General features: G+C 46.8%; 1 protein-coding gene across 2 annotated transcripts in view; it reads left to right on the top strand.

Annotated features, from left to right (window-relative positions):
* The first annotated feature begins 3440 nt into the window (after positions 1-3440).
* Positions 3441-23528, top strand: part of PHACTR2 (phosphatase and actin regulator 2) — a 260011-nt gene continuing 239923 nt past the window's right edge. Inside the window, exon 1 of one of the 2 annotated variants that reach the window (XM_027084669.1) lies at positions 3441-3719. In XM_027084669.1, the coding sequence (XP_026940470.1) occupies positions 3506-3719 (214 nt within the window). In that variant the 5' untranslated portion in view covers positions 3441-3505. The remainder of the gene's footprint in view (positions 3720-23528) is intronic. The other variant, XM_027084689.1, reaches the window with a different exon arrangement.

The following is a 23528-nucleotide window of genomic DNA, read 5'->3' as shown; positions in this document are numbered from 1 at the left end:
AGTCTAGGTACTTTCTGCCCTGAGGCAGCTCACAGGGAGAGGGAGAGATAGACTAGCACCCCAACATCTGCAATCCTGTGTGAAAAGGGACGTAACAGAGATATACAGGGCACGTTATGGCACTGCTCAGGAAGGGCCCTTGCCTGGCTCCGAGGTCAGGGAGACATCAGGAAAACTTCATGGATGGGGAGACACTTGACCTGAGGCTCGAAGGATGAGTGGTGGTCGGTGAGTTGGGCAAAGTTAGAGAAGGTGGAGGATGATGCTTCAGGCAGAGGAAATGGGGATGCAAAGCTACCATTAGAAGAGGAACAGAGAACTACAAATAGGTCTGGACACTAGAGAGCAGGGTGTGTCTAACAGCGGCAGGATGTGGAAGCCCTGATACGCCATGCTAGGGCGCATGTGCCTGAACATGTGGCATGGATAGTTGTTTTGAAGGGATGTAAATGGGGGAGCAGCAAAGTCTTGTGAGTATTTTGGAAATATCACGCTAGGAATGAGAAAGGGAGCTCAGTGGAAGAAAGTGAGCGTAGAGGCCGAGTCCCTTCCTTTAAGGGGAAATAGAAGATGAAGGTTCAAGCTAAAGACATGGCAGTGAGAGCAGAGTGGAAACCCATTCTGGAGATATTTATTTTAGATGGAGAATAGAACAGATTCACGGAGGAGGAAGCATTCAGCTCTGGGAACATTGACTGCCGAGTGTCAAGGAAACACCCAGAAGACAAGCCCTGTTAGACACTGGGATCTAGAGACCAGGAAAGAAGTCTCTAGACTGGAGGAAAAGATTTGGGAGGTGTCTCTGCACAGTTTAAAGCTGAAGGTGAGGTTTTCCAGGAAAAAATACGTCAAGTGTGAAGAGAAGAGGGCTGAGGCTGGACCCCAGGGGAGCATTAGGTAAGAACAGACAGAAAAAAAGAGATCCTGAGAAGAGGGTATCTGGGAGGCAGAGAGGTGAGATGAGTGTCCCAGAAACCAGGGACACAGAGTCCAGAAAAGGAACAAGTGGTCCAGAGTGTCAAGGGCTGCAGCAGGGGTCAGACCTGAGAGGTCCTCAGTACGTTGTTTGGCAGCCAAATGCTCAAAAATGATAGTGGCAAAGCAGCCCATGCAGTAAGTAGCAGGGGCAGAAAGTCAGCCTATAGATAGTGAAGGAATGCGGATGGGGAAGGGGGACTATAAGAACAGGCACTAGCAAGTGGAGGCTACTCTCTTTAGAAGCTTGGTGGTGAAAGGAAAATGCATGGAGGGAGGGAGGGCTGAGGGGTTCCTCGAGGGCATGGAGGGCACGGCACAGTGTCTGGCCCTCAAGAGGCACTCCAGTAGGTATTGACTGAGTGAAAGCTGAAACGATAAGTTACTGAATAATGAGCAGGGGAAGACTTCATGTGTTTTGGAATATTTAGTTATTCATTTATTTACCTTCAAAAGAGGTGACATACAGGATAAACCTGAAAGGGAGAAGCAGGAGGCCTGGAAGGATGGTGGAGGTGCTCTTGCTGTGAGCAATGGGGAGACTCCAGTGGGGTGAGACCCAAGCGCAGAGAAGAGGCAAATGTGCCCCAGAAAGAAGGCAGCTGACAAGGGGAGCCTAACCGCTAAGGAAGTGGACGTGAGGAGTACAGACGGCATCACCGGGTAATACAACACGCAGGATAGCAAATGATGACGAGAAACACCATCATACTCTAATGTCGATTACAAGGGAAAGGGGGAAATCCTTCCAAGGGCCCTTTCAATACTACCAAAGACCTATCTACTGAAACATTGCAAGTTAATGCTCTGAAGCAGAGGCATCTTTTTTTCTGTCCTAAACTACACAAGATAGCAACGTAGTAACACTTGAAGCCGTGTAAATTTAAAGAGGTGGGAAAATAGGAGACATTTAGAGCAGGACCAGAGAAGCATGGCTGACTCTGTGGAAATGGACCTGTATTTGGAGAGTTCTCACAGCAAAACTGGGATAATAAGGCCCTTCCCAGAGTTGCTGTGAGAATGATAGGTGAAAACCCTTTTAAATCGTTACAGGCGAGCTGTTGTCATTATTATGACCTAGCTGCTACAAAGGCCTCTGTGGGAATTCATGTATCTCTCTAGCTTGCACCCTTCACTTTTGACCCCCCTTCCTCTTACCTTCTCTGCTAGGGTTTATTTTTATTTTTTTTTATTTTTTTTGCGGTATGCAGGCCTCTCACTGTTGTGGCCTCTCCCGTTGCGGAGCAACAGGCTCTGGACATGCAGGCTCAGCGGCCATGGCTCACGGGCCCAGCCGCTCCGCGGCATGTGGGATTTTCCCGGACCGGGGCACGAACCTGTGTCCCCTGCATCAGCAGGTGGACTTTCAACCACTGTGCCACCAGGGAAGCCCTAAGGTTTACTTATTAAAAGATATCATATGTGCAAAGTGTCTGACATCACACCTGGAATATGGGGGTGTGTGTCAATCAGTGTTAAAGGCTAACCCTCTTCCCACCCCCAGCCCCCAGTCTCCTTCTCTTCCTGCTGCCTCTCTAAGGCCTGTGGGTGAACCCAGGGACCTTTGTTCCCTGCCATGAGCTTTCAGGAGTGGTGACTCCTGAGAGTGATTCTGGGCAAGTCACAACTTAGGGGCCTAATCGTGAAACTGATAAAGCTTAGGTTGCGGAATCACCAGCTGAATCAGCAATCATACAAGGCATGGTGGTAACTCACTGATTTCCAATCAACAGCAGCTGAGAGACCAGTCTTTCCACTAGAAAGCTTTGACTGAGACTTCCAATCTGTGTTAATTTATTCCGTTCTTTGGAAGCCTGGCCTTTATAAACATGACCTACGAGTCTACCCAGCAGACAGAAACCCAGGAATGTGGGCAAAGGTTGGAGGCAGAGAGGGCTTCGAGGGTAAAGGGTGAGCGGCGAAGGTCACTAGCCTTGACTTAAGGGTCTCCAGGATGGGTCACGAACGCACCAGCAAGTCCAGTGCCCTTTGGCGTTGCAGTTTCGAGTTTCGCATCCTTAAACTAGGTATTATCATTTCGGTTCCATCACAGGGAGCTCAAGGGTGTGTACATGGCCTTCCTCAAAACCCCCGCGCACCGCGCGCCCCCCCACCCCTAATGAAAATAGTATCGTTAACCTTGACCTTGCATCCCAGCTCCTGAAGCCCCAAGCTCTATTAATCTGAGGCCTGCTACCTGGGTGACGATCAGAGGGGACCCTATGGCTGCCATCCTGCAAAGGGCCGTGCCCAGGCCCTGGGGGGGTGGAGCAGCGGGCAGGTTCGCGGGCACAGAGGGCGGCCCAGCTCCGAACCCTGCGGCTTTCGCCGGCGGGAGCAAGAGCCGGCTGTAGGCGGCTCCTTCCTGTGCAAACTTTTCTGTCCTCTTCCTCCTCCCGCCCTCCCCACCAGCTTCTCGGCGCCCGGCGTCCAGCCTCCCCGCCCTTGTCGCTGCCTCGGGGTAGCCGCGCGCCGGGCAGCGCGGTCCTCGGCGCCGGCCCCACCCCGCGCTCCGGGCCGCCAGGAGCCGATGGCCGAGGCGGGCAGGAGCCCCGCGGAGCCCCCGGGAGAGCCGGCCGGGCAGGCGGCGGCCGAGGTCCCCGAGCCCGAGGCGCCCGCCCGGCCTCCAGCGCCTGCCCTGCGCCGGCTGCCCGGGGACCCGAGCCCCCGCGGCCGCTCGCAGAGCGACCTGTCGTCGTGCTCGAGTCGGGGCCGCCCGCTCCGGGTCCACATCTCCGGTTCAGGTAAGGGCAGCTCGGGCGCTGGGGGCCGGGGGTAGGGCCGGCGCGGGCAGGTGGCTGCGATGGGGACCCGGCCAGCCCGGGGCGTCAGCGGGCAATGGCCCAGCCGGCTGGCGGCGGGAGTGGAGGAGGGGCTGGGGAGGGGGGGTCGGGGCTGGGAGAAGCTGAACTCCCCACCCCGCTGCCGGTATCCTCCTTGGTGGCTGGCGGCTCGGAACCCTCGGCGGGAGATGCTCCGCCCCGGCTGGGGCTCAGGGTGGGCGCGCGTTTCTCCCGGGCGAGACGCACCCGCCGGGATGCGGAGCGCTCCCACGCGGCCGTGCGGCTTTGCGGCGCCGGGGAGCCCCGGCTGCTCTGGTTCTTAGGCTTGTGCATCGGGAAGAGGAGGCTTCCCTCGGTCTTCAGCGCGACTTTGGTCCCTCGGAAGCGTGCGGTCCTCTCACGGTGGGGGTGGGGGGCTGTGCCAGTGCGCGTCTTGAACACTCACCCAACCGCTCCTGCTTCTGAAACAAAGCCTTCCTTGGGGGTTTGCTGGTCCGAGGACCCGGAGTATGAGTTTTCCCTCCCTGTAAAGCCCCACGCAGGTGGTGGTGAGAGTTTGGCCGTGATCCTTCACTGTTTGAACCAAGCCTGGAGCCTCTGCGGTAGCACCTCCCCGCGGGTTCCCCTCTGCCCGGTGTGCACCCCCGGCTCCGGCGACTGCTCGGGGCCCCGGACGGCCAGAACCAGGCTGGGGGCCGGTGCTGCCAGCGCGGAGCTGTGTAACGCGGGGGTGGCGGGGAGGCAAATCGCTTAACCTTGTCTCTCACATCTAGGTGTTTAAAGTGGGAAGAAGAGTGTGGAACTACCACATGGGGAGGTTATGGGGGGATTAAATAATTAATGATTTTAAAATGCTTTTCAACAAAGCATTTTCTTAAGAACTGTAGAACCGTTTTTAAAAGTCCACCAGGCTTGTTAAGTTTCTGCACATCGTTTTCTGATTTGCAATCTCCGGAGGATGCGTGAAAGCTGGGAAGCTGGGACTGAAGCTAACATCAAATCTACTAGTAGCAGCGACAGGCCCTTGTAATGGTCCAGAGCTTACGCCCTACCCTCCACCACTACTCCTTCAGGGTCTGTGCTCGGGGGCCAGGCCTTGAAGCGCCCAGGCAACCTCACTCCTACCTGAAGCCTGGTTTCCCCTTAGAAAACGGCACATTTCCATACCTCTGACTCCACTCCACAGGCAAGCCAGCTCAGTTTTCCGTCAGAGCCCTCTTTCATATTCCTTTTATCTTTTTCAATTTTTCTTTATTTTTAAAAAGATTTATTTATTTATTACTTATTTATTTTAGGCTGCATCGGGTCTTAGTTGCAAGTGCCGGCTCTTCCTTGTGGTGCCCGGGCTTCTCTAGCTGTGGTGTGCGGGTTTTTTTCTCTCTCTAGTTGTGGCATGTGAGCTTAGTTGCCCCGCGGCCTGTGGCATCTTAGCTCCTGACCAGGGATGAACCTGCATCCGCTGCGTTGTAAGGCGGATTCTTTACCGCTGGACCACCAGGGAAGTCCCCTCTTACTTTTGTAATATCGCTTTTACTGCACAACGTGTATATGTAGAAAACATCAAACGTATTGTTGATCTGACTTCGCAGATCACTTTGCTTAAAGCCGGTTGGAATTGTTAAATACAGGTAGTGGGATGTAGGTTATGGGATGTTTGTGAAGAATCTTCTGCCGGATTCATATTGTGGAAAGTATTGAGTTGAATGTATTTTTCCTCCTGGTTTTTATGTCTTTGCCAGACTGAACTTGACCCCTGGATAATCTTGATTGATTTTTTTTTTAACAAAGATTAACCATTCAGGTGCCTCTAAAGAGGCAACTGCAAATGTGTCCAGTTGGTGACGGTAGACAAAATAAACATAGCGTGTGTCACCATTTCTCATTTTCATAGATGGAAATCGAGGCCTACACGTAGAAGAGGGGAGTAAAAACTTTTTAAATGTGTATGTGCAAAGTGCCCCTCATGTGAACTGTAAACTTCAATTTATAAAATTATTTTACCTCCAAGAGCTCTATGCCTTCTGTGTACTTTTAAAGGATATTAGGAAGTGACAGCTTTCAGCTGAGTTGTCCCCTGCACCCCACGATGCTGACCCATGTGTGAAAGAGTGAACTTCTACGTGAGTGTGAAAACATTCCTTGACCATAGGGTAGCCCAGTTTCTAGGCCCTCCCCAGAAGTTCTGGGCACACAAGTGGGCAGTATCCAAAGCGAGATCATATGTGGCCTGGGCAGAGCCAGCCCCAGGCCAGCAGCCCCGGTGTCATCTCAGAATCTTGGACCCTACCCCAGACCTACTTAATCCCAGTCTGCATTTCACAAGATCCCCAGGTTGTTATAGGAACATTCACGTTTGAGAAGCATTACTGTCTGCCACTGGTTTGCAAAGTTGGTTACACATAGGAGTCCCTTGGCAAGTTAAAAAAAACCACCACCACCAAAATCACAGCAAAACAATTCATGGCTAGGTCCCAGTCCCAGAGATTCTGATCTAATTGGCATCAGGTGATTCTAATGTGTGGCAAGCTTTGGGAACCACCGTGCTATGGCCTATATATCAGCATGACTTGCTGCCATATGTATTGTGATATTGTGACCAGGGTTGGCCTGGGCAAGTGTAAGGCTGAAGGCTTTGGTTTGGTACCTTCTCACATCCCTACTGGTATTCTCCTCTGCTGCTTCCACCTCCCAAGTGGCTTTTCTCACTCCCTTTTTTGATTTCAGCTAGTTGCCAGTAAGTCCTTCCCAAGGGTTAATTACTAATAATGAGTTAATTACCTGGTGGGAGTCTTTGGGAGAGTGTTGAGGGGGGAGGGAACTTTGCAGTGGTGCGTGGCTGGGAGGGGGCAGAGGAGGAGAGGGGGGAGAAGACTGCAAAATGTTCACCAAGGGTTGTCAGAGAAGAGCCTCACTCCAGAGCAAACGGCCATCCCCATCAGTCACCCCACATCCCAGCACTGCTTCCCTTCTGCCCTTCTGTCCGTAAAAGAATAATAAAAACTATGAAACTCGAAGTTTTTGCCTATTATGCCAATAAGAGACGATCCAATCCAAAAAAATATTTTTAGAAGACCAGCTCTGTACTTGGCACTCTATTGATGCTGTGGAGATATCACAAGAGAATCCACTTTCTGTTTGTACTTTATTACTGGGTTTTTGTCAAGAAAAGCATCTCAGGCTTCAATGGCTTTTATTTAACTTGTGATTTGAATAGTTAATTTTTCACGTGATAAACATGCATGTACTTTGTCAGCAGAATCTCTAGTTTTAAATTTTAAAATCCATACAAAACGTGAAGAAAGCCATATATTTTCAAATAAGTACATTTTAAAAATATAACTGAAGTAAAATTGGAATTGATACATCAGCCCTGTTTTGAGCTTAGAAAAACATTGCTTTATGGTTTTGAATTCACTGTTCTGGAATTCAACAGAAGTTCCGGATTTTTAAAATCTAGTATTTCTTTGTAAATAAAGTGGTATTTTATCCATTAAAAAAAATAAAATCCCAAAGCAAGGTTTTCATGATATATGGACAGGTGTTCTCTTAATTTTCAGGTCAATCTTCTTCTGCATTGAGAACTTTAATATATTCAGTGGGTTCTGATGGTCTTTTCTGATAAGCCCAATGTTTAGTAAGTAAAGAGCCTTAGGACACAGTTCAGGACTTACTCCTATTGTAAGCGCTCATCAAGTACTGACTGTGGACCTACTGTGTACCAAGCGCTGTGCTGGACCCACTGGGCTGTAGGAGTACCAAGAGGCGTTTGCTGTCTTCAAGCTATGACTCTTAGTCTTGCACATAGGGCTGCACAGGACAGAAAACGTTTGAGCCACCTTAAAAAGGGAGGTATGAGCAGATGGGCCATTTCATCAGCTTGGTGTCCAGACACAGTCTCATCTCTTTTGGTACCCTGATTCATCCCTCCGGCATCCCTTTGCCCTAGTATACATAGGTATGTAGGTAATGGCAAATCCAGTATCTTTGTCTCGAGTCTTTCATCGCTGGTGTGTTCAGTGCCTAGTGGAGTGAGAATCTAGTAACCTAGATGTTCTGTCCATCCATACCTGCTACTACCTGGCCACTGCCGCGAGGTGCTGCTGTCCAAGACGGGTTCTGCAGTTGACGGTCACCTGTCCCATTGGGGGAAGTCCTCGTTGTCCACACCTTGCCGGTGCTCCCAGAGTGCCTTCCACTGCCCTCTAAGGTTCTAACTACTCCAGTTGGTGTTTGCATGCTCAGCCTTTGTTATCCAAAGCATAATGACATGCCAAGCCGGGGTGGGGAGTCCCAAGGGAACTCTTGGGCCCCATCACAGCGGGGCCGGAGCAGCCCTAGGCAAGAGCAATGGATGCCGGCTCACTTTCCATTCACATAACTCAGAGTGGTTGTTTTTTTTTAACCAAAAAAAGACCATTTGGCTCTGGGTGTACTTTCTGTCCCTGCCTTCTCACAGGAGAGTAAAACCATCCTGCCGGGAAAAGCAGGGCAGCCTGGGCAGGGCAGACAAGGGGGGCTCAAATGCAGCCTGTGCCCTGCCCTGGCCAAGCTATACAGTCTGGGGTGGACCTGCATGCCCCCACCTCCTCCAAGAAGGGAACCTTTTTCTTTGTGCAAAGGCTGTGGGCTTCCCATCCAGCTAGGAGCTGCCCACTGGTCAGGCTTCATCCCAGAAGGGGTGCCTTTATCTAACGCTCCCACAGTCACCCTATAAGCCAAGGTGGTCCTGTGCCCAAGGTTAAGACATTTTAAAACTCAGCATCACCTGTTACCCTGCAGCAGACGCTGAAACGCTAAAAATCATCTTCAGCTGTTAGGTAAGGACATGCCTGTTAAGCCAGGTTGCACTTGACCTGGAGCTGAGACCAGAGAGCTGTCGGGAACGGAGGCGGCCCTACGGACCAGTTCCTCTTTCTCTTCTAGCGCTTCCTCAGGGATGGCGCGGCCTCCCCGACTCTCAGCTTCTCTTTGCCTCTCTGCTTCCTAATCCGAACAGATTCTCCTGGTGAGAATCTGTTTTGTGGGTGTTTCCTCATCCATCTACTCACACAAACCCTACCTCATAGCTCCTACCTCCCCACCACAGCTTACCTTCACTTCCTCTTGGTTCTTGTCCGTATTTTACCTGGACAACTTTCTTCGTGTTTTTCAGTTCAGATTCCCTAGAGCAGATCCACTGTTTAAAGCCATAGGTCATAGGTCACACAGAGGTCACAGAGACATTGTCTGTCTTGATCCGATACCCACCCAAACTCAAGCCAGTTGTGGCCTGGAGGGTGAAGTCTTCACTTAGTGCCAATAAGGTCACTTAAGAAGAAGTGAGCCGGGGCAGTTTCATTCATTCATTCAACTAATATTTATCGAGGTGAGAGGCCTGCTATGTGCCAGTCACTGTTCTAGGCTCTGGGTGTACAGAGATGAGCAGACATGGTTCTGCAATTTGGGGAGTAAGAATGAAAGCAGAAAGGATGTGGCTGGCTAGAGACAGCAGCATGTGTAGTGGTCTAAGCCATTGTTATTTGCCATGTGTATGCTCAAAAAATGACTGGTGATGGTGGTGATGACTCTTGTTCTTATTTTCAGAGGATGCCTGAAGAGCGAATTATACCTAAACTGGGGAAGCTCTAGTTGGCATCAGTAGTTCAGTAGTAGCTCTGAGACTGCTGGCAAAGCTGTGGATTTGTTTTGAGCTCCAGCCACTGCTGGTGGTACACTAGGTGAGGGAGCATATCTTGATTTTTTCTTTGTTCATTCAGTCAACAAACAGCTAGTGGGCTAAACACAGGGGCTGTAAAGACATCCCTAAAGGAACAGTGGGGGGAAGACAGGCAGTCTTCCAAGTCTGAGCTATGACTTGTGCCCAGTCCTGGGCCTGGGGGAGAACCTAGAAGGCTCAGCTATAGGAAATGGCTTGGGGGAGGGTAATCAGGAAGGGCTTCCGGGAGGAGGTGAAACCTATACTATCTCCAGGCAAGAGGAGGAACAGGAAGATGGAGGAGGAGTGTTTGGGGAGAGGAAAGAGTACAGAAAAAACACCAAGGCCTGAAACAACCCGGCATCATCAGAAAACACTCAGCAGTAGGGTCCTGGGGGAGAGAAGGGAGGTTAGGGTGCTAGGCCAAGGCCAGAGAATGAGAACTTCCTGTGTCTGAATGCTTCCCGGCAGACACAATTTAGGTGACATTTGTAAGGCATTTGCAAGCTTGATAGGGGGCGTGTTCGGAGTGTATTCTGACATGGACACTGAGGGAGATGGTGGGGAGAACACAGCCAGCTGAGATTCGAGACACAGAACCACGGTTATTATCAGTGTGATCCTGGTCAGCTTACTCCCCTTCCTTCCGCTTGGCTTCCTTATATCTGACCTGGAAATGATGAGTAACGGTAACGCCTAGCTCATAGGGTTCATGTGAGGCTGAAAGTGTGAAAGTGCTTTTGGACTTTAGAGTGCCATGTAAATGGCGGCACCTTGGGCACCCGGCTGTGACAGGACTTACTATGGTGTAGTTGACTGTGCTTCCTTCCTTGTGCTGTAACAGCACTGAAAACAGAGATTATGTTTAGTTGAGTTTTGCATTCTCAGTGCCGGATACGGGGCCTGGTATATAGTAGGTGCTTACTAAATATTTATGGACTTAATGCATGAATTCCCTAAAAGTCAGTTCTTTTGACATGAAGTCATAAATCAAAAAACTAGGCGAAGTGAGAAAATATATAAATGGAAAGTTGGATAGAAGCTATGATTTCCAAATGTTTAAAACACACACACACACACACACACAAAACCCAAAATTAACTAGACTGTTTTTGAAGAGCTGTTGACGAAATCCTGAGCACTTCCTTGGGAGTATTGTGTGAACCTTGCTTCACAATATCTTCATAAAAGTAGTTCGTGAAAGGGAAGTCGTGAATGTCAGTCCAGCCTCGGGCTGGTGTCGGGGATTCTGCAGCCTCCTTGCAGGGCAGTGCTGGGTGTTGGATGCAAGAGCGTAGGCAAGAGGGCTTAGAAGGAAGTGAACTTTAACACGAATCCAGTCCTGCATATTTGTACACGCTATCACATTTCATCTTCATAGCAACCCTGTGACATAGCTAAGTATCAGCTCCACTTTTTAGATAAGGAACCTGGCTTCAGAAAAATGGAATAACACACCCAGTCCCACAGGTAGCAGGGAAGTAGTAGAACAGATATTCAAATCTTTATGACTTCAAAGCTCACGCTCTTTTCCTTACCTAACAGAACCTTAGTGCACAGCCATCGCCACTCAGGGAAAACGACTCGTATGTACCCCACCACCAGGGAGGAAATCCAGTTATGTATTACTCTACAAATACTATTCTGAGATCATCAGAATAAACATGTTTCCATCAAAAGGTCATTTTCAGGCCCCAGCCAGTTGTCTGTCTATTTTAAGGTCTATCCAACACTTCAGATTTCTAGTATAAACAACAAATTTGGATTAACTGTAACGGGATTCTGGGATCCTGTATTTTCAGGCAAGCATGCTTCAGTGATCGTTACTGAGGTGCGTTCTTTTAACCTAAAACAACTCAATCTTGGAGTCATGTGTGTAATTCATGCCCAGGAACCCTATCTTGTCTCAGAGTACAAGTGTAGTTTCAGTTACAGTGAAGCTCAGGAAGAAAACCCTGAAGCAGCTTTAGTGTTTTTAAAACACCCTCCTGGCTGACTCATTACCTTTGATCACACTAGCTGAAATTTGCACGGAGAAGTGGGTTGCAAGGCTTGCCTTAGAAAGGTTTCTGAGATCTAGCTCACTGCGTGACCTATTGGCTAAAACTTGACATTTATATACCTTACTTAGCAGTTTCTCGATGCCTCTGTGAAGGCTTGAGAAAAAGTAGCTGTTGCTTACCCCTCATAACAGGAAGAAACCTGTGACTTAAAGAAAAGTGCGTTATCCATCCCCAGAGCTCAGGGCTCTTACTAGGGTGGGAATAGCATCGGTGTGCTGCTTCCATTCTGGATCAGCAGCTCACGTATTTTAAGCATGTGACGTATAATTTGTGGCCACGATTCAGGTCATCAGGTTGGTGTGTAATCTTTTGCCTTCATGTATATTGTAACCTACCTGAATGGCGTCTTCTTTATCGGTCTTATTTCTATTAGATAATAATTGAGTAACCTAAACATCAATAACAAACATTTGTCAAATCCTTCTTCTCCAACCTACTGGGCTTTATAAATCTTTGATTGCTGCTTCTCTAGATGAAGAGGACAGAAAGATTTGATGATGACAAAGAACATGATTTGTATTTAATAAATGTAATAGAACTTATGTCTTCAAATGAATGTTATCTTTTCGAATTGTCATATACTTATTCCAATTATGGAAGATATGCTTATTTCAATTAGGATTCTGCTGGGTAAAACAGTGTTTCTAACAAAAGCTTTATGATTAAAATATTCAATCCCTCATTTTATCCACTTTCCCTGGATACAGCACGACTGTAGCTCTTTCTAAAAATCATGTCTAACTTTCAGAGACATGGATTTACTGTCAGTGGGGAAGATTTGAAGAGACATTCCAGAAATGGCCAGGACAGTGGCCACATTGTGGGAATACATATACTGTCTCCCTGCATGATTATTTTGGTGGGAATAACAACCATTTGGACATCTAAGTCATTCATGTTACTTTATGGTAATACTTCATACCCCCAGAATATGTAACAACTTGATTTAGTGTGTGGTAACCAAGCAGGTCAGTTTGGGCCATTAACGTAGTGACTCTGAGGTTAAGAAAGTAAAGGAGACAATGTGACATCTGTGGGAGGGCTTCAGTAAGGCATGAATGAGAAGATTATTAAGTGATAGCAAGGATTTGCTCAAAATGAACAATTTTCCATAGCCAGGATTAGAGACTCCCTTGTTCGAAAGAAGTTTTTGTTTTTGTTTGTATAAGGATATAAGAGCAGTTCAAAACCAGTAGATAGAGTTGTGTATCATGAGGACCCAGAACCAGGAGCTGATAAATTGCCTGTGGCCAAGAAGGGCACTCTTTCACCATCTCTCCATCACTTTTTTCCCCTAGGGCTCTATCTACCTACCTACCTACTTACCTATCTATCTATCTATCTACCTTTCTATCTATCTATCTATCTATCTATCTATCTATCTATCTATCTATCTATCTATCTATCTATCTTCCCATCCATCCATGCATCCAGCCATACCAGATTCTCTGCTATTACAAGCACGCGTTTCCTCAGAGTTTCCGCATTCACACGTCTTCAGTTAGAGCAAACAGAGACTCCTTGGTGTCCTTGGATCCAATTCCAAATGCCCAGCCTGGGTCAGGTAGCCATTCCCATAACCAGCAATATCCATTGTATGGGACAAGCAAGGCTGCTGGCACGCACTCTTATAGGTGTGGACAGGATAGTTCTTAGACTAGAGATGGTTAGGATGGGAAAACACACCATTACCTCAGTGTACCAGAGAACCGGCAAAGTGAGGAATTCCTGGGCTTCTGGGAAGCGAAAGTGCCACTGAAGAAAGCCAAATGCCTATTAGGCTCAGAAAGAAGAAGAAGAGTGGGGTGGAGAGAGGGACAGATTAGGAATATGGGATTAACAGATACAGACTACTATACATAAACTAGATAAGCAATAAGGATTTACTGTATAGTACAGGAAATTATACTCAATATCTTGTAATAACCTACAATGGAATGTAATCTGCAAACAAAAACAAAACCCAAAACGAATCACTGTGCTGCACACCTGAAATTAACACAGTATTGTAAATCAACTGTACTTCAATTAAAAAATAAATTAACTGAAAAAAGAGTGGGGTAATAAAATTGGGTTGAATAAGGAAACAGTTGTCTATGATGAAGCGGATGTTCTGCAGCACAGCGGGGTGTTTTGGAGTTATGGCGAAGGAAGCAAGAAGGAGGGATCTTCCTAGGGAACAAGGTAAGAGTAGCAGGATGATGGAAGTCGTTGGCCGGGGTACAGGGTGGGGACACCTGTTGGAGGGGTGGGTCACAAGGGCAGATCTTATGGATTGAGGAGTGTGAAGTACACGACGGAGATGGTTTGGGTGTGAAGACAGACAGTCTTCTCTCTTGGCCGATTGATGGGATACCCCATGTCTCCCTCCACAACCACCACACCAGCTGCAGGGTGCACATAATCGTGGTGCCACCTAGGCCCCTTGTATTTCCATTCAGCCCTCATTGGTCATTCACCAGACATCCTCCACCCCGCATTCCTTTAGGAGCTGTAACAATAGGTCTCACACAGCAGATCAGGCCTGTGCCTCTTTCCAAATGGAACCCTGAGGCAGTGAGGCTGATTCAAACCCTGGCTCTCTGTGGATTATGTTCTCCCAGAGGGTGACCCTGGCTTCTGGGGCCTGTTTGGGGTGTGGGATGGCATTCCTCTGGCCTGATCTGATAAAACATTTCTTAGCATAGGTTTAGGGTTGGCATTAGGTCACATGAAATTATCCAGATCACGATTGGTAGTTTTTCACTGGGATGATGTTTCTTTAGGCAGCTGACAAATTCCCAGCGGGCTGGGAGATGAAAAATGTCTGTGGCCTCAGGCAATGGCAAGATGGGAGTGTCTGCCCAGGCCCAGGAATACACTGGAGGGACCAGCAGTTGCCAGGAAGCTGCAGAAAGGAAAAAGCAGGTGTTTTGAACTTTCTAGTGCCGGAAAACTTACCTTTTGCATCAAAATCTGTGTGTAAATGTCCCCCCATCCCACCGTCCTGCTTTCGGCTGCCTGACTGCCACTCCCCCCTTCTGTTTCTGCACACACATGCTTTAACTGCTGCTCTCTGAGCCCTCTCCCTCCAAGGCGTCCCTTGATGTTCATGTTCGCAGGCCCTCACCTGTGTTAGACTCTTACTGAGGCTGGGGGTGGAGGTGTCTCGATATGATTCAGCTGGTCCCTGTGCCCCAGCAAGGAAGCCCTTAATCCCAGGCTGTGGTTTTCAGCCATCATCACCTTGCCGCTCTGCTCATAGCCAACAAGCAACAAAGCCATGCCACAAACGATGAAAAATTAGAGTCCTAGTCAGACCCCCCCCCCCGGAAGCCCTAAGTCCACCATTTTCTTCTAGAAGGGGTGATGTTTCAGTGCATCAGTGGACAACTACATCAACCTGCTGTAATGGCCTGTTGACCAGAGCTCTCACCTGAGTCCACATCTGATTTAGGTGACAGGGTTACAGTCTCCAGTTTCTCAAATGTCACTGTGCTTATGAATCACCTGAGGATCTCGTTGCAGTTCAGTAGGGGTGGAGATTGAGCTTCTGCATTTTCTTATAGGCTTCTAAGTTTTGCTGATACGGCTGGCCCATGAACCACGCTTTGAGGAGCAAACCTCTGGAGAGCTTCCACTGGGCTTGTCAACTACTTTAAGGATGGATTCCTTCTAGCACTAATGTAGCTTACAATTCCATCCGTGGAAACTTCTATACTGCTTAAAAGTCTACTCTTGCTTTCCTGTTTGGTAAGCCCGACTATGTATTATTTATAAGAGGTGGAAGCTCTGAAAGATTTAGTGAGAGGAACCTGTAGAACTTCCACCCATGCAGGATATTTTGCTTCAAGAGTGCCCATGTCAGTGGGTTCCTGGGATTCTATCTGTACAGTCTTCATGCGTCTAGTGTCTAGCGGGTTTTCAGATGGTAGGATGAAGAGATGGAGATAGAATCTTTTTTGAGATACAACTCTCATATAACATTGTATTAAGTTTAGGTGTACAACATAATGATTGATGTATGTATGTGTTGTGAAATGATTAGCACAATAAGTTTAGTTGAAATCCATCCCTGCCTTCAGTTACAAAAAAATTTATTGTCATGATGAGAACTGTTAAGATCTACTCTCTTAGCAACTTTCAAATACACAGTACAGTACTGTTCGCTATGGTCACCATGCTGTACATTACACCCCAGGACTTATTTACCTTATAATTGGAAGTTCGCACCCTTTGACCCAGAATTTTAAACTTTGACCCAGAATTTTTTTTTTAACCTAAGATGAAAACACTTTCATCACTGGAAACTCATGACTCAAATCTAGTTTTTGAGATGGCATTACTCCAAACATGGAAAGACAAGAGTAAATGATGAATATGCACGTTTGAAAAGCTTTACATCTGTGTAAAGCTTTACATTTCTCATTCCTCATTTCTCAGTGTCTGTGATGCCTTTTGTAGAGAAGAGGGAGGGGCTGAAGGGGACTGGAGTTGAGGTTATTGATGCCCAGACCAGGGCTTCTCATGGATGTGGGAAGGAAGGGAGGCCTCAGGAACTTCTGCCCTGATGGGCTGGGCATGATCCTCCTTCCAAGGAGACTGCAGATGCTAAGATGGACCTGAGGATCAGAATGTTGGTGGTCCCTCTGAGAATCACAAGGCTGCTGGAAAATATGCAGATTTGAGGATGTAATAAGCAGATATGTTAGTTTAGTCACCTGTGGTTGATGTTACAGTCCCCACAGAAAATACCCTTTAGGAGTGAGAAGTATAACAGTGGGGAGAAGCCACAGCTCTAAATGGAGAACTTTCACTTATCGTGTCAATCATGTAGCAGTTTATTATCGCCTTGGGTAGTGCCAGAATTTTCCTACCTAACCACTTCGTTCAACAAATAATTATTAAAGCAACCACTGTGCAGTAAACTTTAACTTCTCCTATGAGTATAGACTGTCTCCGATCTCTTTGAGTGCAGCATTTGAGTATTAGACTTTTGTAATCTCCGTACTACCTCACTTATAGTAGTTGCTTATAAAGCATGTGTTAGAAGTGACAGATTATACTTGGGACAGCTTGCAGTCACCTAAAAGTGGTGAGAAGGCACAGCTGAAAAAAAAAATGAGAAGAATAAGGGAGAAAGAGTATAGTGAGGTTGAGTAGCAGCAGTCAGATCACCTAAGAGAACCTAGAGAATAAACACTGAAAAGACATCATTGGATGGCATCGGAAAAAATGTCCTGGAATTCATAGCCAAAGCACTTTCATTGAAGTTTGGGGAATGGAGACCCAGAGAGGCACGGGGGGAATTGGGTTGAAGGGTAGTTTCAACACCAGGGCCATAGATGGAAATAAAGGGTGGGAAGTAGAGGAAATAACCGTCAACAACAAAAGTCTTTCTGTGAAGCAGATACTTTTCACACAGTACTTTGCAATAATCGTTCGTTAGCATGGTATTCTGTGCTCGGTCCTTTACGTTTATGGAGGATATTAAGCATGTAGCAGATGGTGCTCTATCAGGATTAAAAACAAATCGAAGATAAGTGTAGGAAGTGTAGGAAGACTGGAATGATCTGTGATAGTCGGGCACCTGTCACTTGCCAGGTATTTAAAGAGTGAAGTGAGCAATATATTTCATCCAAAAGCTTAAACATGCTTATCCCAGCCTGGAAATGTGCCTGTAGGACTAAAACCCACACACGTTTGTCCATCCATCAGTGATGTTCAGCAGGTATTTACTGAGTCTCTATTATGTGCCAGTAAGAAAACAAAATCCAGCCCTTGGAGCCTATATTACAGTGGGGAATGTTAAACATAAACAAAGCCTGTTGCTAGTGAAAGTGGAAAGGACAGATTTTGAGCAGTAACATTCTAAGGAATAGGGAAAAGAGTCCAGGATGGACTGAACTTGACTTCAGTTTGTACAGAGGTGACTGGGTGTTTTAAAGGGAGAAGGAGGTGGAATTCCCTGGTGCTCCAGTGATTAGGACTGCATGCTTCCACTGCAGGGGTAACAAGTTCGATCCCTGGTTGGGGAACCAAGATCCCACAAGCCGTGCAGCGCAGCCAAAATATATGTGTGTGTGTGTGTGTGTGTGTGTGTGTATTATATATAAAAAAATATTTTAAAAACGGAAGAAGGGGGGCTTCCCTGGTGGCGCCCCGGTTGAGAGTCCGCCTGCCGATGCAGGGAATGCGGGTTCGTGCCCCGGTCCGGGAAGGTCCCACATGCCGCGGAGCGGCTGGGCCCGTGAGCCATGGCCGCTGAGGCTGCGCGTCCGGAGCCTGTGCTCCGCAACGGAAGAGGCCACCAGTGAGATGCCCGCGTACCGCAAAAAAAAAAAAAAAAAAAGGAAGGAGGAGGGAGTAGTGAGGGGAGTGGGCAGGGACTCAGTAGGGTCAGGAAGTTGAAAAATTACAAGAAGTGTGAAAAAGGGGCGTTGGTCCATGTGAAACTAGTTTGGGCTTGTTCGCTGGTGCTCATTCCTTATCACTTATGGAAGTTAGGCTCCTACCCTCCCACAGAGGCTGGGAGCCAGGGGACCCTATCTTCAGATTGGTTGGAACAAATAGTAAATTCTTTGGCAGCCTTGAGTTTTCTCAGGCAGGCACTTTAAGGGGGGCTGGGGCCATCCTAGGGAAGCAGCCTTGAGCCATTAGAAACAACGTTAGCGTTAGTTCAAATATTTACAGGCTAAGATTGAGGCCTAGTCAGGAAGAGGGCTCAGAGGAGCTCCGCTAAAGTTTGGCCATGGAGAGAATCTTTGTCATTGGAGAGAGACGGTAAACAAAATAAATTTAAAAATAACAGATGGTGATAATAAAGTGTGGGAGAGACAGGGAATCTTGGGGTGGAGGTATGGAGATCGCAACCTTAGATATGGTAGTCAATGCGGGCCTCACTAAAAGGCACCACTGGAGGAAAGCTGTGAGAGAAGTGATGGTGAGAGACCTGGGGATACCTGAGGGAAAAGCCTTCCGGGCAGAGGGAAGACAAGGGCGAAGCCTCAGAGGCAGGGATTTTTTCTGTGTCTGAGAAACAGAAAAGAGGCCCAAAGGGTAAAGTGTGTTGACAAGAACGGTAGGAGGCCATGGACCTCTGTAGACTGTTGTATATGGATGTCGATTTTTCTGAGTGAGATGGGAAGTCAGTGGAAGGTTTGGGCAGAGGGATGCCATGTTCTCTGATGAAGCAAATGTGGACGGTGAACTCGGGGAGACAACTGCTTCATACTAATATCCACTGAAGAGTGAGGCCACAGGTCTGACAGGGCTGTGATGTCTCCTCTTCTTTCCCTCTCCCCTTAGTTAATGGGCAGTAATTAGCAAATTAGCGGGGCACTTTAAATGTTCTGCGAAAGTAGCTGAACTAATCAAAGACCTTCAGACTTCCTCATCTGACCCCAACAATTCGTGCTGAGATTGAAGAACACCCGAACAACGTTTTCCACTTTTCCAGCCTCAGCAAAATCAATCTGTATTTTTTCCATCATTAAAATACACAATACATTCTTGACACAGATACGTATGAAAGAAGAAGTGTAATTCCTCTCACATCCCCCCAACCTCACCTGTCTTCAGCTGGTGTCCTTTTAGACTGCTTCTATGGAAATACACATGAATATATAGGAATCATTTTTTTCTTCACAAATTTGGAATTATGCGATGCATAATCTATGCAAACTGCACTTTTTAGTCAAAAGTTTCTTGGACGTGCTTTCATGTCAATATACATGATTTTATCTCACTCATTTTAAAGTTCAGAAAATGTCACAGTCTAGCTGTATCATATTTTGCATAAGCACTTCCCTGTTGATAAACATTGCATTTTCCTCTGCGTGTGTGTGTGTGTGTGTGTGTGTGTGTGCAGTACGCGGGCCTCTCACTGTTGTGGCCTCTCCCGTTGCGGAGCACAGGCTCCGGACGCGCAGGCTCAGCGGCCATGGCTCACGGGCCCAGCCGCACTGCAGCATGTGGTATCCTCCCGGACCAGGGCACAAACCCGTGTTCTCTGCATCGGCAGGCGGACTCTCAACCACTGCGCCACCAGGGAAACCCTCCTCTGCATTTTTGATTTTACAAACAATGTTCAGTGAACCTTGGACGTGTATATCTTTCTGAATATGTGGGTGTATTTCCATGAGAAGATGCCCAAATCAAAGGTAATCGGGGGGAAGGGGAGGGTGGAATGAATTGGGAGATTAGATTTGACATAAATACACTACCGTGTGTAAAATAGATAGCTAGTGGGGACCTGCGGTATAGCACAGGGAGCTCAGCTTGGTGTTCTGTGATGACCTAGATGGGTGGGATGGGGGAGGGGGATGTGGGAGAGAGGTCCAAGAGGGGGGAGGTATATGTATACATACAGCTGATTCACTTCATTGTTCAGCAGAAACTAACACAACATTATAAAGCAATTATACTCCAATAAAAAAAATCTAATAGGCACTACCATATTTTCCTCTAAAGTCTGTACAAATGTACACTCCCAGGAGAGAGTGAGAGTATCTGTTTCCCCATACCCTGCCCAGGACCGAAAACTATTAACATTTTTTAGCTTTTGCTAGTTTAAGATGGATAGATTGTCTTTAGTTTTACATTTCTGTGATCACTGCTGTACTTAGCAAGTAGTTTATATTATCAGCTATTTGTATTTTTTCCCATGTGTGGTCTTCCTATCCATTTCCTCTGCCCATTTTTCTAGTGTATTACTTTCTTAGCTCTTGGTGTATTAAAAGTAGTACTCCTTTGTTGTATACGTTGGAAGTATGTATTTTCTACAATTCAGTTGCTTTCACTTTGTTCTCAGTACCTTCTGTGGCTCAGGAACCAATCCAGTTTTGATGTGTGAAGTACATGTTTATACACACATGTGGAGGATTTACAAATAGCCATATATGTCTACATTGGCTTTAAAATACCCTTCAATAAAAGCCATTTGGCTTCTGTGATTCTTACCTTCGATTTCTAGTGTGGGAGGCTTCCTGCTTTGCTTTTTGTCTGCCCTTTGCATAGCTTCATTTAACCAGGGGGGGAATTACAGAGAGAAGATATTTACAATCAGGTCAGGTTACTGTGAACATCTGTGAAATTCAGGATATTTTCTGGGGGCAAGTTAAAATGTGGGACACCACCCTGCCTGAAGCACCTTTCTATTGTTACAGGGCAGATTGAAAGGTGTTACTTGGGGCTAAAACCTTATCTCTTTAACACCAGCACTGCTGCTAAATTTCATTACCTCTAGCCCCCAATCCTTGTATAAGTTTGGAAACAACTAATAAAACCATCTGTGAAAACTTGTGGGGAAAAAAGAAGTGGGGAGGGGCGGTGAGGTCTTTCTGGTCTGTTCTGCTCTCTACCACCATGATCACCAACAGAAATACTTTACATTTCATGTATCAGTTTACTTTCTGCTTTTCCTCTTGATCCAGTTTGCATTCCTAAATTTCTGGCCATAGAGGGACAAATAAAATATATGACCACCTCATCGGAGTGTCAGAGTTTCATTCATCAGATAGGAACCCCAGCCACCTGTGTGAGTCATTTTTTCCCCCCTAACTAATCATGTGAATTGCTTTGTTTTGGTCAAATGTTGACTCTCCCACCTACTCCCATCTTGCCACCACTACTCACAGATAAGATCTAATTATCTCCTCAGGATGGTTTCTTGTCATATAGTAGGATCACAGGCACAAAAGAATTTCGGGCAGTTGACATTTAGTGGTTTTCTTTTTAACTGTTGTTTTTTAAACTGATGTTTTAAGCTGATATTTCAAAATTATTTAAAAAAGGAAAAAAGGAAAAAAAGAGAAGGGAAGGAAAGAAGGGAGGGAGGGAACCAAATATTTTACTAATTAATCTATTTGTAATGTTACATGGAAGTTAGTAGTAGAAAGGACAGTGAAAACAAGGTGTTTAAGAAATGAATGAATGAAGTAACAGATTTCAGGGACCTCAGGCAGGTTTGCATTCTCTGTAGATAATTACCAAAGTCCCCAGCTTTGATTTGTGATTGTTCAACACAGAATTTTATGACACCAGGTACTCGATCATCCAATCCCAGGTCATTCCAGACTTCAGTCCTTAAAGTTATTTATTTCAAGACATTAAGTATGGACTTCTGATCTGAGCATCTGCAGTGCACCTAGGTGCCGGGTATAAAAAGTGGGCCAATAACTGATGGAAATGATGCTTCCTTGTCTTCCTCCATCCTAGAAACCGTATTTGTCTTTGAAATAAAAATGAGGCCAGAGTGAAAGGGCCAACTTGCCCCAGACTCACTTAAAGGGGGTCAGAAGAATTGGTCAAGCAGAGTTCACCAATGAGAGATTCATTTGATTTGACAAACTTTCCATTTTAAAGATAAATATTACCTGAAGCACAAAGGCTATTTGATGGTCATTCACATTGGTCATTGTGTAAATTACTTTAATCATCATCGCAACTGTAGTATTATAGAGAAGTTCATTGTTAACATATTTAATCCTCATAATTTTGGACTCCCGTTTGACTCTTTTTTCTTTTTTTTAAATATTTATTTATTTATTTTGGCTGCACTGGGTCTTAGTTGCGACGCGCGGGATCTTAGTTGTGGCATGCGGACTTCCTAGTTGTGGCATGCAGACTCTTAGTTGCGGCATGCATGTGGGATCTAGTTCCCCAGCCAGGGATCAAACCCAGGCCCACTACATTGGGAGCCCGGAGTCTTACCCTGGACCACCAGGGAAGTCCCCTGTTTGACTCTTATTTATCCCACCTCATAGATGAGGGAAGGGAGAGGTAGCCTGGGTCATACAGCCAGTGAATGCCAAGTGGGATTCCAACCCAGGTCTTCTGATTCCAAGTTTAGGCTGCTGCCACCACACCAGGTAATGAGATAATTTACACTCCCACATCTGTAGGAGTGGGCACTTGGTTGGGGACAGGAGGAGGAGGAAAGAGAAGGGTATGGGAGTGCCAGAGGCAGGTGGGCAGTGGGAGATGTGGCCTGATGGTGAGATAGCTCCCTCTTACTGCACAGGGTCTGGATGTTTGATAACTGACCTGGCCATCAGGGCCTGATCCAGCTCCTTTGAAACCACAGAAATGTGTGTCAGGGGGCTCCAAGGAGCTCTGGTTCTTTATGTGTCAGTGCAGAAAGAATTCAGTGAGAAGCAAACTGATAGATAAGAAGTGATTTGTTAAAATAGGACGCTTGTGAGGCTTACAAGCAGGCAGGTGAGAGAGTGCTATGTCCCGAGAACTTAGTGGGCTACAGTTTTATAATCAAAGGAAAAATGGGGAGGGGGAGAAGACCACCTTCTTCCTCATTCTTGCGTAGACGTCATGCTTGCATCCTTAGTTCCTCCTCCGTGTCAGTGGGGGAGTTTTCTTATCTCTACATGGTCAGGCTGGGACTGTCATGGTGCTATTTAAATTAGCAGAAGGGCAGTAACATATGCTAAAAATGGTGAATCATCTCAGGTTTTAGTATAATGTCACCTTTTCCTTATAGTTTTGTTTTTAGTGTGCTCAGAGGAGCGTGTCCTAGGAATCATTAACTTACTGAGCTCACTGGGCAGGATGTGGGTCTCAGTCCACCACCATTTTATTGTTTGGGGGCATGTCTCATGCTTCTGTTGCTAAGCAAGCCTGCTCGGCTTTGTGGTTAAGCAAACCTGTTTCCTTGAGTGATCAGTAATTTACAGGGGTCTCCCATACTTTCTTCTTTACTTACAGTCCCCTAGTGGCATGAACTATCCAGTCACCTACTCTGTCCCTATCATCTCCAGACTCTAGTTGTTTTACCTTGGCTGCCTCTCCTACCAGATGGTCCTGTCTCAGGCCTGGAGGCACCAGTTCCTTGCGCTTCTCCACCTCCCCTCCCCTGTTAGCATGCCGCAGCCTTGGAAATGTAGATGTGTCGTTTCTTTCGCCTGGACTCTGAAAGAAACATAAAGGTGATGCCTTGTGAGTAGAAACATGAGGTAACCATGTTCTTGAACAGGTCAGATTTAGGCCAAGGGTCCATGGAACAAGCTGGAACAGCAC

The sequence above is a fragment of the Aethalodelphis obliquidens genome, unplaced genomic scaffold, assembly GCF_003676395.1.
Source record: "Aethalodelphis obliquidens isolate GAN/ISIS:26980383/991018 unplaced genomic scaffold, ASM367639v1 scaffold3, whole genome shotgun sequence".
Classification (NCBI taxonomy): Eukaryota; Metazoa; Chordata; class Mammalia; order Artiodactyla; family Delphinidae; genus Aethalodelphis; species Aethalodelphis obliquidens.
Note: the sequence above shows the minus strand (reverse complement) of the source record. Positions and strands in the feature narration are given on the sequence as shown.